Source organism: Strigops habroptila (genome assembly GCF_004027225.2).
Source record: "Strigops habroptila isolate Jane chromosome 13 unlocalized genomic scaffold, bStrHab1.2.pri S16, whole genome shotgun sequence".
NCBI classification, from domain to species: domain Eukaryota; kingdom Metazoa; phylum Chordata; class Aves; order Psittaciformes; family Psittacidae; genus Strigops; species Strigops habroptila.
In genome coordinates, this window is record NW_022651054.1 from 10,153,460 (window position 1) to 10,167,460 (window position 14,001).

The window sequence follows — 14,001 nt, forward strand, 5'->3', positions numbered from 1 at the left end:
TCTAGTGGAAGGTGTCCCTGCCCGTGGCAGGGGGTTGGAACTGGAGGAGCTTTAAGGTCCCTTCAATCCAACCTACTCTGGGATTCTGTGATTCTATGACAAATGCTTTGCTTTTACCTCAACCCCAGACCAGCCAGCGCTCCAGGGCGTGTGCTTATGCTGACCACAGCAGGAATAGAAATAGCTACTGCTATTTAAGCCTTATTCCTCTTTCTTTTCTCATTTACACAGTCTTCTCATACTGGTTTTGGTGTCTGGGGTTTTTTTTCCTCCCAGAGCAGGGCTCAACACAGGCATCCAGCTGTGAAAGCAAGGGATGGTGTTAGCAACACAAGTGGACAGCAGGGAAAAGGGTATTCCAGTTACTTCAGAAACTGAGCACTGCACAAGCAGGGAGAGTTTGGCCCTCGTCTGGGTTGTCTGACATGAGCAGAGGAGTACGGGGGAAAGAAGCAGAACTGAGAGGACTGATACCAGCCAGTCTGCCCGAGGAGACTGCAGACACTGCAAAAGTGTTTCCTTCCTGTGAAGGAAATGGTGAAAACATGAGTGGTTGGTGCCATTAAGTGAAACCTGCAATGGAGATTTGTGTCTTAATTTTCATTTGCAAAGTAAACTCAAATCGTAGGGACTGTGAGGATGGGGACTGCAGTGGCTGCAGATCAGATTCCAACAGTTTTCAGTGGAATGTACTTTTATTGCACAACACAAACTTTATATCCACATTTTCTTCTATGTGTTTTAAATAAAAAATATGGACTACATATTACCTGAACTAAAAAGTAAAACGTAGTAAGAAATAATACACCACAGTACACACAGTGTTAAACATCACACATCAACTTGCTTAAACATGTAACACATCTGGAGAGAATTCCAAACCCTGATCAGTAGCATCCAGGCTGGATTTTCAAAGGCATTACAGGTTACAATGCATAGACACATACAATTTATAATTCAAACCAAACAAAATCCATTTATAAGAGTCACAGTGAAAGTGGAGGTAAACTTATACTAAGCTTGGGTAAGTAAAAATGACTAAGAACTGCTGTTCTGGGAAGTGACTTCCAGTTAGAGGACTATATACAGAAGATAGTAACAGAACATGATTACACACTGAAATCGAAATTTAGGGAAAGATAGTGAAAAGACTGAAGGGTTTTTTTCTGTTTGTTAAATTACGTTTCCATAGCCCAAAACTCAGAACCATCCTGGGTCCTCTCTGCTGTGCACAAACAACCTGAAAACATTTACAACTGTTTAAGTAACCAAAAAGATCAACACGACTCCAGGGTTCAGTAGTACCAACCATAACTTAAAGCCAGTGGGGTCTATAAATTGTCTAAAGTAGCTGTTAAAATTAAGTGACAGAAATATTATGTCCCAGAGATTTATGATGAGTTAAGAGATCATCCTTCTACAGAAGCCCTGAAGTCTTCTCTTACCTGCCAGGCAGTTGCATCTCAAACTTGATTGCTTTGCTATGCAGAAAAGAAAGATCCAGTGTATAAGCTGTGGCATAAAGGTGCTCAGATCTCTGAGTGATGCTGAAACTCAAGCAGTGTGACCCTGCAGCCACCCCACGGGTCACTGCTGTACAATCCACAGCCGCTGGATTCTCCTACCCCCTTAACTGGGCACATCACAACACAATGAACTTACAGAGGCAATAGATGAACCTGGGCTTCTAGACAGGCTGGATCCTCTGCCTGACCTCGCGTAAATGGTGATGAGCCTTCCTCTTCAAATAAAATGGAAACAATCTTGAAATGCAATGCAATCAATCAGCTTGGACACAAGGCTTTCCCTGTTGGCACTTCCATCACCTTCCTCATCATGTCAACTGAACCAGGTCATCTATCAACAAGAATGAGTGGTGAGAATGAAGTTGGGAAGGAAGGTTCCCAGGGGTTACAAATGCCAAATGAAAATAATGACCTTTAATTATATCACTAATTATTTTAAGGGATCATGCACTTATCCTTCAGTTCATAGCACACAACAAACAAGACCCTCAAACCCCAAAATACAGGTACTTTGGCTGAAAACATATAACTGTGAAACAGATGTAAGCCCCTAAAAGAAATAAGAGTTTACATTTCTTAAGAGCCTTTAGGAAAAAATAAAGCACAGAGTAAAATTAAAGTGATTATGCTATAAGGGATTTTAATTCATTTAGTCAGGTATTTTTTGCCAGTAATATTTCCACTGATTCTTTAACAACACTTTAACAATCAGTCACTATATTGTAATATTAAAAGAATTTTAAACCAGACTATTCACCTTGCAAACAAATTTGGGAGAAGTAGTAAATTCCCTGCACATACAGTTTTACATCTTGAAGGTTAGAGAAAGGGGTGAGGACCAAGGGGGAATCCAGAGTCATCAGCTCACCATGAATCTTCAGGCTAAACACCTCATCTCCTTATGCCTCTTACCCTTCATCTACAAATGGAGATGTGGGGCAAGTGTGGATCAGGATCCCACTGAAGTCTTCCTTCAGAGCTAGTGAAGATTGTCCCTGGGGAAATACACTGCAGAACTAATTCCCTCCCACTTCCATGTTTGCAAAAACCAGCACATGCCCAATGCACAGGACAGATTTGGAACAGGCTGTGTTCAGTTCTGGAGGGCAGTGTTCAGCAACTTCAGATTTCACTAGGAAAAACAAAGATATACTGAGAACCATAGACAAAAGAACCAGAAGTGGCATGTATCCTGTCTTAGTGCACAAAGTAAATGTCTTTCCTTCAAACTGAATGAGCTAAATAGATGGATATGCATTGTCCTTCTAATGATCTGCAAACATGATATTAATAGCAATATTATATAGGTGATATGAGACCATTTACTGCCTGGCCAATTTGTCCATGGTGTCAACTTGCAAACACAGGGCATTTGGTAATGTGGGGATGGAAAAGTAGCTATCTAGATGCTAAAGTAGCAAAAAGTAGAAGCACAAAGAAATGGGGAAATATGTTCTAGCAAACCTCTGGCCTAGCCAGGTAGAAAGGAAAGTCCTAAAGAAAAAAAGCAGTATTATGTAGGTATTTAGTTTAATTAGACAATTATAAAGCATCCACAATATACAAAAACATCAGTCATCTTAAACATGGATTTAGTAGATCAGCTACTCACATTTCTGGTGCAAATGCAGAATTCAAAAGTTATGCTACACGCCAAGAAAAGGTAAGTCAATAATAAACCAGTTATTAGATTGAACTCCCTGACATCCGCCTGCCCAACTCTTCTGTTTCTGCCAAAACATGAACCCACATTAGGCAACATCATCTAAATCATTGTAAACAAAGACTGCTTAGAAGGAGTGTAGTCAGTAACAATACTGTTAACCTGCACAAGTCACATCACAGAATGTACATGTTTAATGAAAGCATGTTGGCTCAAATCCCTGCTTTCTGTTTCAATATTGCACTTAATGTTTGCTGGCTTCTAGAGGATGAAAGCATCAATCCAGATGCAACTGATACAGACTAAGATTAATTGTCTTTTTAGTTAGGTAGTGTTCCTTATCTATTTAAGCAATAAACAGGGGAATGTTCTAAAATGTCAGTGTGTGCATATTAAGAAATAGCAAACATGATCAAAACAGGGATTTTGCCATCATAGCTTCTCTAGAGTAACAGCAGAAAAAGTCTTAAAGCCAAACTAAAACAACATACTGTTAAATCTGACTGTTCCATTTGTGCTGAAATTCAAACCAGAGTTATGTCCCATGGGAATACATATACGGGAAGTGGCAAAACCACATTGATTAACCCAGTAAAACTGCAATTCTCATCGTAATCTTTATATAAACTGCTGCTGAAAATCCTGAACTTAAATATCTTGAGTAGTCTCATTTGACTTTGAATTTTGGGTTGTCAAACACAAGTACAGCACTTTGTAACGCAAAGGCCAATATTTAAGAAAACAATTGAAACGAGCTTAAATGAAGATCCAAATGCACATGATTTCCTCCCTCCTTCCACTTCAAAATCTAAGATCTGGACTTGAACCTCAGCACTTGACAATGACCCTCTGTAAGTAAACATGTGAAAAGAGATCATCAGAACTGTGTGCCCGCACCTCAGAGAGACACATCACTAAAACCTCCTAAACGACATAAATACAAGTGTGACAATGCAAACAAGTTGCCTCTTTTTTTCCAAGACAATTTGATCATAAAGTTCTTTCAATTATTCTAAAAATTACCTCAGGTAACTGAGAATTTTCCTAATTGTAATTAACACATTTAAGTGTTTTGGTCAAAAGCTTAATTAAGCAATGTTCTTGGATCAGCTAATCCAATGGAATGCAATACGCAAACATTTATTTCCCCCTCTCTCCTTAAGATTATTTTGCGGTCACTTCATGTGGGGTCTCTTGGAGAAGTACTTGATTTTCTGTCCCTCACACAACAGTTATATCTTCAGATGTTTAGTTCTCCCTTTCAGTTTTGGACATTAAGTAATTCAACCTTGGCATGTGGTTACTAATGCCAGAAGTGCAACTATTACCTTCTGAAAAGAACATGATTCTGCAATGGCTGCCTCTTTCAGCACGGAAAGACACTCACTATACAGATATATTGGTTTATAATTGGAGAACTATTTGAATAGGAAGGTTGAAATTATTTTTCCTGATATTATACCAGGAAGGGTCAACGAGAATGGTAAAAATGAGACTTAACTGCCTGGAGAAGGTGAGGTGAAGAAAGCACTTGTCTAGTATCATCACTTGACTCTAACTCTAGAACAAAGTTTAGTATCATAGAATGTAAAAAGAGTCAGTAATAAAATAACATACATTAAATATTCCTCTTACTTCTGCTAATAGGAACATACACATAGGGTTTTCTCATTTACCAAAAGCCTTTGTAAATGACCTGATTCTAAAGAGCTTTTTTTTTTTTGTAGATACTGTAAACATTTAGAATTTCTAAGGCTAAAAACAGGCACAAGTCTTCCATGAACAGTTATTATTCCTAAAAGCATTAAGGAATATATTCCAAATCTGCTATTCCTTCTTATAACAATGGAAATAATAGAAATATAATGTTATAAGTCACAATGCAGATTCTTAATTAAAAAAGAAATATAGCTTAATCATGACAACAGTTAATACTATATAGGGAATGCTCCTTTCCTTTTGTTTTTTTAATGATCTATTACATCAAAATTACATTTCCAGAATCTCTGTGCTGGGTGTTACTCAATTTTAGGAAGCGGCAAGTTTAAGTAGTGACTTAAACATTTCTAAGTGGGTAAAATTCAACCACCTTAGGTCAGCATTCTTAGCACCCCGGCTTTATAACAATGTGGTTGAGAGCTGCAATATCTATTCTGCAGACTCTGATACTAAAGCCACATGGAAGGTGCCACCTTATAGAAGATGTTAGATGCTCCAACCTGTAATTTCCATGAGGTGATGTTGTTTTGTGCCTCATTAAGGTACCTGAGCCAACAGTCTTGTTTCAGGCTGGTTTTTCAATATTGCAGAGGTTTTCCAACCTCTGCACCAGGTTTCCCTTGTGCTGAGCAGCTAAGCATTAGCCAATGTTTCAGCATCCAATACATGTTAGCAGCAATGCATTTCCAGAGACACGTTGCAAAAATATTAAAAGCAATTGTCATCTAGAAGTCCTTTATTCCCTGCACTGTTCTGGACAAGGTAACTCACCACCAAGTAATCTTGAATTCATAGATAGGACGCTTGCAGTAATAGTGATTTATCAGGTGTTTATCACACACCCCGATACACTGATGATCCACAGTTATCCCTCTGTCAGACAGGTCTGTCACAATACAGTGCAGAAGATCATATACATCAGCCACGGCCTCCCAGGGCCCAAAAGATACATCTACTTCACAATGATGTTCAAACAGCTTTGTCTCACTCTCACTCCTTTCAAAACGTAAAGAATTGAAGTGTGGGCATTCATAGGGAGTGATGGGCATCTCTTCTTTGAAGACACAGACCTTCAATTTTGCAAATCTTGCTTTTCTCTGCATAGCTCTGAGCTTTGCTATTTCAATGATCCTTTCCAAATGATCTAAAACACAGAATAAAAAAACCCAAACAAATATAAAAACCCCCAAAATAAAACAAATGCCATTATTTCCTGTGAAACATTACTACAGTGCTTAACAAGTTATTCTTAACGTAATATTAGCAGCAACAGGAAGCTGCACATAGCTAAATATAAAGTAATTAAATCAATCTGTCATCTTGTGAACTCAGTGTCCCTATTGCCCAAGTTCATTCAGTTGCAGGTCCTAACAGCACAAATGCAGAGGCAAAGAAACCCTCATATTTTAATAAAGCCTTGAATGTTATGGCCTAGATCTTGCTCCCTTTTAATAAAGGCAGCATAAAAGTCTGCATCCAAGGATGCAGCAGGAACAAATCTGATGTGGAGACCTCAAAGATCTAAAGAGCATGAAAAGTGCACAATAAACTTCCCAACTACGATGGAATCAGTTTGAAAGCTGAAGCAGAGCTGAAAGCACCATGTAAACTACTCGAATCACGCCGGAACAAACAGTCAATACTACTTTGTTTATTTACCTTTGTAATATGGCATTAGGCCCAGGAAAGCTTGTCTAACTTTTTCTCCTTTAAGAGGCTGGATATCCTCTAGATTGTCTAGCAATGGTCCTATGGAATAATACTGAGCTTCCTTGTAAACTGCCCTCACGCGTTCCCTTGGCGGCAGGTCACCAGATCGTAGAAAGTTGAGTATGTCTCTAAAAGAAGGGCAAAAATGTTAAAGTAACATGTTTCTGCCAAAAATGTTGCAGGAACAACTCACTGAAAAACAAATACCATCAGATTTTAAACAAAAAGTTCGAGGTGGAGTAACCACTTAAAACAGAAGAGGGGACACTGTTTCATAGTAAAGAGAATGTAGTCACTGTATTTCACATTTAGGTCTGTGACAAACTGATCTTTTCCATTTTCCTGAAGAATTATATATATGCACAACGTGAGAACCAGGACTGTAGTGAATGGATGGTGCATTTGCAAAGGAAGTTTTCTCTTCGTGGGATCAGGGCCACATACACTTGTAGTATATATAGTAGTAATTACGAGAACACTTCCTTGTAGTTTGGAAACACTGTTAAGCTACAAGATTTTTTATCATGGAAAGAAATTGCTTCATAAGCATTAACAAAGCTATTATTGACCATAGCAAATAAAACAAAGCATTCCTGCAACCTTCACCAGCATGTCAACAAACACAGCACATGTTGACTTGGCTCTCTGTTCCAGCCATGTTTTCAGTTCAGATTGACAACATGACAAATGAAGTGATTTGCCAACAAAGTGCCAGGCACCTCCAAATTGCCAAATGTAAAGAAATAATTATTTTCTAATAAATGTAGTATCTTAATCTATTTCTGTCCCAGATTACACCACAATCCAGATGTGCTTTGAAACTAATTCAGTCCTTCTCTGTTGAAGCGATTAAGGAAATGTCTACAAAGGAGAAGGAAGAAAGGCAAATTAAATTGCAAAGTGTGCTTTGGGCAAAAACCTTAACTCATGAATGTTAACTCATGAACACTGCTTACCTTTGCTAGCAATCTCACACCAATCCAGAGTATTAGTATGATCATGGTTAGTTTAATTAAAAACAAAACAACAGCTAAACACACAGGAAGGAATGCTGAAGGTGAAAGAATATGGCACTATCAGCAAAAATAGTATTTGAGGCTTGTGCTTTTTTACCAGCTACATTATATCCTATTTAAACACTGAAAGCATCATACTTTCAACTAGTTAAGAACCTAGATGCATTCCTTCCATTCCCTCTTTATCATAGATACTGTAATATCAATTAAAAACCAGTGTTGTACAAAAGAGCTTCCTATGAAAAGCAATGCAAAATACATTCTTTTTTAAAACATCAAAACAACTTGATACTTGAAAGGAGATAATCTAGAGGAGACAATGTACAAGTTCAAAACTTGTTTTTCTTTTTCTACTGTAAATCTTAAGCCCTTAAGAACAAAGAGTTTCTTAATTTCTTCAAAAATAATTTTCATTAACAACTTGCAAACTGTACTACTGAGGACACTTACCCAAAGTAGGTTCCATCTCTGTCAATAAAATATCTGCCTTCAGCATCTGTCGGGATATAGTGTCTTCCACTGAACATAGCCGCCAGCATCGTGTCCTCGTACCGCCTCAGTGTTGACAGTCTTGTTGTAAAATACATGCCTCCTACGTTGAGTGGAACAACTTCTGGAAACTGCAAAAGCAACCACATTATCACATTATAAATGAGCCCCTAATCCTTGCCAGACATGTTCAGGCCAAAAGGGTTACAACTTCTAGAAGACACAGCACGCAGTCTTTGCCAATGTGACATAACTTGGTCTGACAAATGCTTCTTTCCCAGCCTGTTGCCACGAAGCAGTGAGGTTCAGGGGCTAAGAACTTGAATAATTTGGCTGACTTCTGGGTGTAACCAGGGATATTTTAATGTTAGTTGGAAATCTGAAGTAGCAGTAATCACTCAGCTTTAATACCAGATATTCATTAAAAGCATGAATGCCTCCTCCTGGCTCTTTTGGGGAAAGAAAACACCCTCCCCAACATTACACAAGCACCCCATACAAAATTTCAGGCCAACCTTGAGACTTGCACTCATTTGCTACTCTACTGGTTCCTTTACTATACTACACTATACTCTTTTATACTATACACTGAAAAAAACCCAGTGACTCTCTTATTTAGGTTTACAGGAGGCCTGAAATCTTAACATCACACCTTAAGATGCTTTGGTATCAGAATAAAAGTTGTATTTGTCAAGTCCAAACATGGATGGAACATCAAACACGAGTAATGCTGTCATTTAGCTACTAATGGAAACTGAACTCCATATCCGTAAATCCTCCAACAAAGAAATCCCAAATTCTTTGGCAACTGAGCAGTACGTGCTGCAATAACTGGCCCTGATCAGTACAGTACCAGAGAGCTCTTACCTGCTGAGGCAGCAGAGGTAGTGCTTGTCCTGCCTGGGTTGCAGTAGGAGTGGCTGGCTCTTGGAAATCATCCTCTGCATCCGAGCTCGACATGGCATCATCCGGGTTTCCACTCACTTTGTTCTGCCCCGTAACTACCACCATCCCTCTGGCTCTCGTAGGCAGGTCTGCTGGGTAGGCAGCCGTGGCAATGCTAAATGGGAAACAAGACCCAAATGACTTCGGCGCCCTCCCCACCAGCAGCAGATCACGTGGCAGGCAGGGCACGTCACTCCCCGGATAATTTACAATGGCATTGTTATTCCTGGGAAATGAATCACAGCAGGGATGGCTCTCGTGCTGAGAAACAAACTCGGAGGGGCTGTCTCTGCAGGAAGGCTGTTTGCAGAGCTGGACCAAGGTCCTACAGAGCCCCTGCCAGTGGCTGGGTAAGACACCAGCGCCCATTGGCTGTGCAGTGCGGGTGTGATTGGTTCCACCACGCTGCTGCAGCACAATGTCATTTGCTGGGGGAATTTGGGTGGCTGCTGCTCCAGCCCGTCCATCGCCATAGGCCGCCTGCACCAGCACGTCCTGCCTGCACGCTCCCATTGGCCGTGGGTGCTGTGCAACACCCGGACTGCTGCTCCCAACCCAGCTCTGGGTCTGTCACCTTCAGCTGCACAAGCGGAGCACAGCCTGTATATGCACAGCGACATGCACTGTAACAGCTCTGTCCAGTTCTAGCACTTCCTGTGAGATGAGGAAATGGAGTTTTCCAACAGAGAAAACAAACGTTTTCCTGCTCGTTGCGTCACATCGCGCTGTACACGAACACACACACACACAATACACGTGTATTTAACTCTGCATATCACATTGTGCACTTACTGCTTATCAGCAATTTCCTTTCCTGCACAGAAAAAACATGCATGGAAATGCCAACTACAGTGCTTCCATAGTCCATCTTCAGCCGGAGGATGGGATGGACTAACAATAAGCTGCATTGTAAAAACAGTAATTAGAAGAGCAGAGTAGAAACCCTGCTGTTCTCTTTACACTGCATTATGTAAAGAGTACCTCTGTTTATTGCTGGGGCGTCTCCAGTGGCATCACAACATCCTAACAAAGACATTATACTACCAGAGGCTTTATCTAGCTCTCTAACCCTGCAAGCTCCTTCTCTCAAATCCCTATAAAACATAAACAGAAAAGGAGTATTTGCACAAGCATAGCTGGTACATTTACTTATTGACTAAATAAATGTTGCAGAAAGGTTGCTTCCAATCAAAATCAACAAGCAGAAACGACATAAAATTTTAAAAGCCATGATTAACTAGTCTGCCTTATGAACTCTGCTAATACAGTCATCATGCACATCATCAGCCTGCCTGTAGATCTCCGATCTTAAAGGAAACGCTGCAAGTTCAGATGAACCCAGGCAGAACTGGCGTGCTTCAGCTGAAACCGATCATCTTTAGAGAGCTGATCAGATCAAACCCTCTACATTCTGTGGAGGTGAATTCTAGATCCTGTTTGGCACCCTAACAAACTCACTTAGGCGAGTAGGTATTGTGAAGTTTCAAACATTTCTTTTTAAACTGCTGTTAAGAGATTTGTCTCAGCTTAGGATAGGGATTTACCTTCTCTTCCCTATAGCTCAAAAGATGAACTTTGACTTCACCATTTTTCCACCACAGTACAATGCATAGGCAAACAAATGAGGACGGAAGGGCTTCTCAATGTCCACACCCTATTAACGATTTTAGTATTTGTCCTGAAACAACATTTATTCTGATATCATCGATTATCAAAACAAGTCAACTATGCCTCACAGATAAAGAGCATACACAACACAAATGAAGGATTATTTTGGCAGAGACTCCTTCAAGGAGGTAAACAAATTATCATCAAGAAACAGCTTGCAGAAGCTTAATTTATAAGATGGACAGTAAAAATTGAGTGTGAGCCTGTATTTATTGTGAGTGTATTATTTATAATGCTGTTACTTGACAGCCCTGCTTTGACTGCTCCATTTTCAGTTCAGACTATTCAAAAGAACTCAAGACTGACCCAAACTGTGATCTTTAATTCTCTGTGTTCTTCAAGAATGTCCAATGATTTTCACATAACTGGAGTATATTCTGAATAAACAAAATTCAGCTCCATTAAGTATACTGCAATCAGGACCATGAAATATCTTTTGGGTAAGTTCATCCATTTGGCACTGTACCAAAAAGATCCTCTTTCCCAACAGAAGCAGAGGTTTGAGGAAAAGGAATTTTTTTTCCTCTTTCATAATTCTCCTTCAACATGACACCAAGGTTAAGGAAAAACCATGAGAGAGCATACATTAATTATGTTGTCCTCATGATTAATAACCTTCTTTGCCATTGGAACACAGAGCAACCCCCTAAATAGTGATGTTTAGCATACAAGATCTCAGCCCATAATTAGTCCAGGATTAAAGAATAACATTAGTGGCAGTTAAAACGATGAGATTGATCATTGACAAGTTTAACCTGTTTTTTGACGCTCATGAAAAGGTATGTGAAGTTCCTCTCTAGGTTTGCTTCACTTCCTGCTCACCCATGGACACGGAGTAGTGAAACAGCCATATGCTGACTGGAACAGAGAGTATTCCTGAAAGACAAACATAAGCTAATCACTGACCAGTTTTCTGACATACAATCTTCTGCATTTTTGTTCTCTTAATTTCAGTTCTCTTCCTTTCATGAGGAATATGCATCCATTTGAATATCTTTTTCTTGCCACTTAAAGCATGCACAGTAATTAACTATGCACAAAAGTATTGCTTTGTTAAATCTCTCTTTAAAGTTACAGGGTTTGTTTTATTTATGAAATGCATCCATTTCACTCTCAAATATGTCTAGCTCCAGATCAACAGATAATTAATGAGAAAACATCATCAATAAACAACATTATTACTAAATCAAATGTGTAACTGAATCATACATCAGCACCATCCAACTCTACCAGAAATACCTCCTTCCAGTTTACAAGCTACCTGTAATTTAAATGGCAGAGATTACTTCCCAGAGCTTTCATATCCACAGCTCAGATACTGTCTCACATATACACACCAAAGAAAGTGTACTAAGTGAACTGGACCTGCATGTTTTGCTTCATTCCTTAGGGAATGATAGCAACCCTAGAGATGCATTGAATTTCACTTAATGCTAAGATTCAAAAAAGCTTTTTAAGGCTCTGCTGTTCCCTCAACTTTTCTGTATTGGTTTAAACAACTTTCTCGTAAATACTTTCTGAGGTTACACAAGTGTTGGCAAAGTTACATACTTACAAAAAAGCAACATAATGCACCTCAAAGTCTTTTTTCAAGGCACTGATGTATGAATCCATCATAGGAGACGTACACAACCTGCTATTCAAAACTAACTCATTAGAACATGCTTGTTTGGGGGAGATACCAACCACATTGTTAGGAAGGCTCTTCCTTTTTCAAGAGAAACTGGGTCCCTGTGACAGTGCTGAATAAGAGGTGACTTAACAGGCTCTCCATAACATTGTTCCAAAGACTTTCTTGTGTGAACAAAGTGGGAAAAGACACAACATTCAGTCAATTCTAATGAATCCATGTCAGAATAGCGAAGAAACATCCGGAAAAAGGCCTGAGATCCCCAAGCTGCAGTAAATTGTATTATCCCAGAGTGGTTTGGGTTGAAGGGACCTTAAAGCTCATCCAGTTCCAACCCCCTGCCACGGGCAGGGACACCTTCCACTAGAGCAGGTTGCTCCAAGCCCCTGTGTCTAACCTGGCCTTGAACACTGCCAGGGATGGGGCAGCCACAGCTTCTCTGGGCACCCTGTGCCAGCGCCTCAGCACCCTCACAGGGAAGAACTTCCAAATACCCCATGGATAAAAGCTACTCAGGCTGTACTCACTGGTTGCAGCAACTACCGCCTTACACAGAACCTCACAGCATGGACAAGCATTGATGAGCTCGAAGCAGCTTCCCAGTTCCACCACCCTGAGGTGAGGAGCCATCATTCCATTTGCAGTCAGGGCAGCACAGTCGCAAAATAGCTCAGAAACTAAGCCAGAGGTGTAGTTAAGCCAGGCTCCAGCAAATTAAGCATTAATTAAGCACTTAAACACTGAGCACCTTGCTAAGTCCTTCTAATCAGCCTAAACGTTAACGGGGACACCAGAAAGCACCTGTAGGTGCGGGAGTTGGCTTTCCATGGTATAGCCCCGCCCAAGCCGAGGTCCTGCCGCGACCCCCGGGGCAGAGCAGGAGCTCCCCGCTCCCTCAGCGGTCACTGGAAGCCGCCGTCCACCGACACCCTCCCGCTCCCCTCAGCGGAGCGCCGCGGGGTGTTTTCCCGCCATTCACCTGACAGGCGCCTCCCGCCTCTCCGGTACCGGCGGCGACCGCTCATGCCCCCTGCCGGCCTGCGGGGGAACCACCTGCTGCTGCCGGTGCCGCCGCCGCCTCTTCCGCGCCCAGCCCGGCTCCACATCGGCCGAAGGAGGGAGCAAGGGACAGAGGGGCACCGCGTCTCCTCCGCCCCGCCCGCCCTCACCTGCTGCCCGCCCCGCAGAGCGGGCAGCGAGAGCGGCTGCCGCGCCCCTCCCGTGTCACGTAGGGTCCATCCGGGTCCTGCGCGGGCGGGGCCGCCGAGGCGGGAATGGGCACCGGCGGGAGCGCCGCCCGCCCCTCACACCGCCACAGCAGCGCTGGGTGTTGGGTTTGGGTTTGTTTTCCTCTTCTCTGCTCCTCTGTGAGGGGAAACGTCCTGTAATTCATCGTCCTTCCTCCGGGGAAACGTCTGTGGTGGCACCGCGCTCTGTCTACATCGCGAAGGGAGACCCCAGTGCGGGCAGGCAGCCGCTCCCTCTCGCCTCAGCGCGACGATGGCGGGGTTTGCCACAGGACTAATCCCCTGCTGCCTTCCAGAGCACTCCACGGGCTTTGCCAGAGCCTGCCAGGAAGTCCTGCTGCTTTCCAGAGTATTCCATGGGCTTTGCCAGTGCCCAGCAGTGCTCCTG

The 14,001-nt window shown here is 41.7% G+C and overlaps 1 protein-coding gene across 4 annotated transcripts; it reads right to left on the reverse strand.

The window, feature by feature from the left end:
* Positions 1 to 676: 676 nt before the first annotated feature.
* KCTD7 (potassium channel tetramerization domain containing 7) lies at positions 677 to 13,634 on the reverse strand. Of its 4 annotated transcripts, none has more exons than XR_003989515.1 (6): positions 9,279 to 9,678; positions 8,991 to 9,183; positions 8,085 to 8,254; positions 6,568 to 6,746; positions 2,439 to 6,052; positions 677 to 1,857 (listed from the first exon to the last, which is right to left on the reverse strand). XR_003989515.1 is itself a non-coding variant. In XM_030472213.1 (6 exons), the coding sequence occupies exons 3-6, from the start codon at positions 9,132 to 9,134 to the stop codon at positions 5,676 to 5,678; spliced, it is 870 nt and encodes a 289-aa protein (XP_030328073.1). In that variant the 5' UTR covers positions 9,135 to 9,183; positions 11,492 to 11,612; positions 13,346 to 13,634; the 3' UTR covers positions 677 to 5,675. The 4 variants fall into 4 exon arrangements, 3 of the variants coding, with proteins under 3 accessions (XP_030328073.1, XP_030328072.1, XP_030328071.1); XM_030472213.1 differs by lacking the exon at positions 9,279 to 9,678 and adding exons at positions 11,492 to 11,612; positions 13,346 to 13,634 and having other exon boundaries at positions 677 to 6,052; XM_030472212.1 differs by lacking the exon at positions 9,279 to 9,678 and adding an exon at positions 9,861 to 10,849 and having other exon boundaries at positions 677 to 6,052.
* Positions 13,635 to 14,001: the final 367 nt, after the last annotated feature.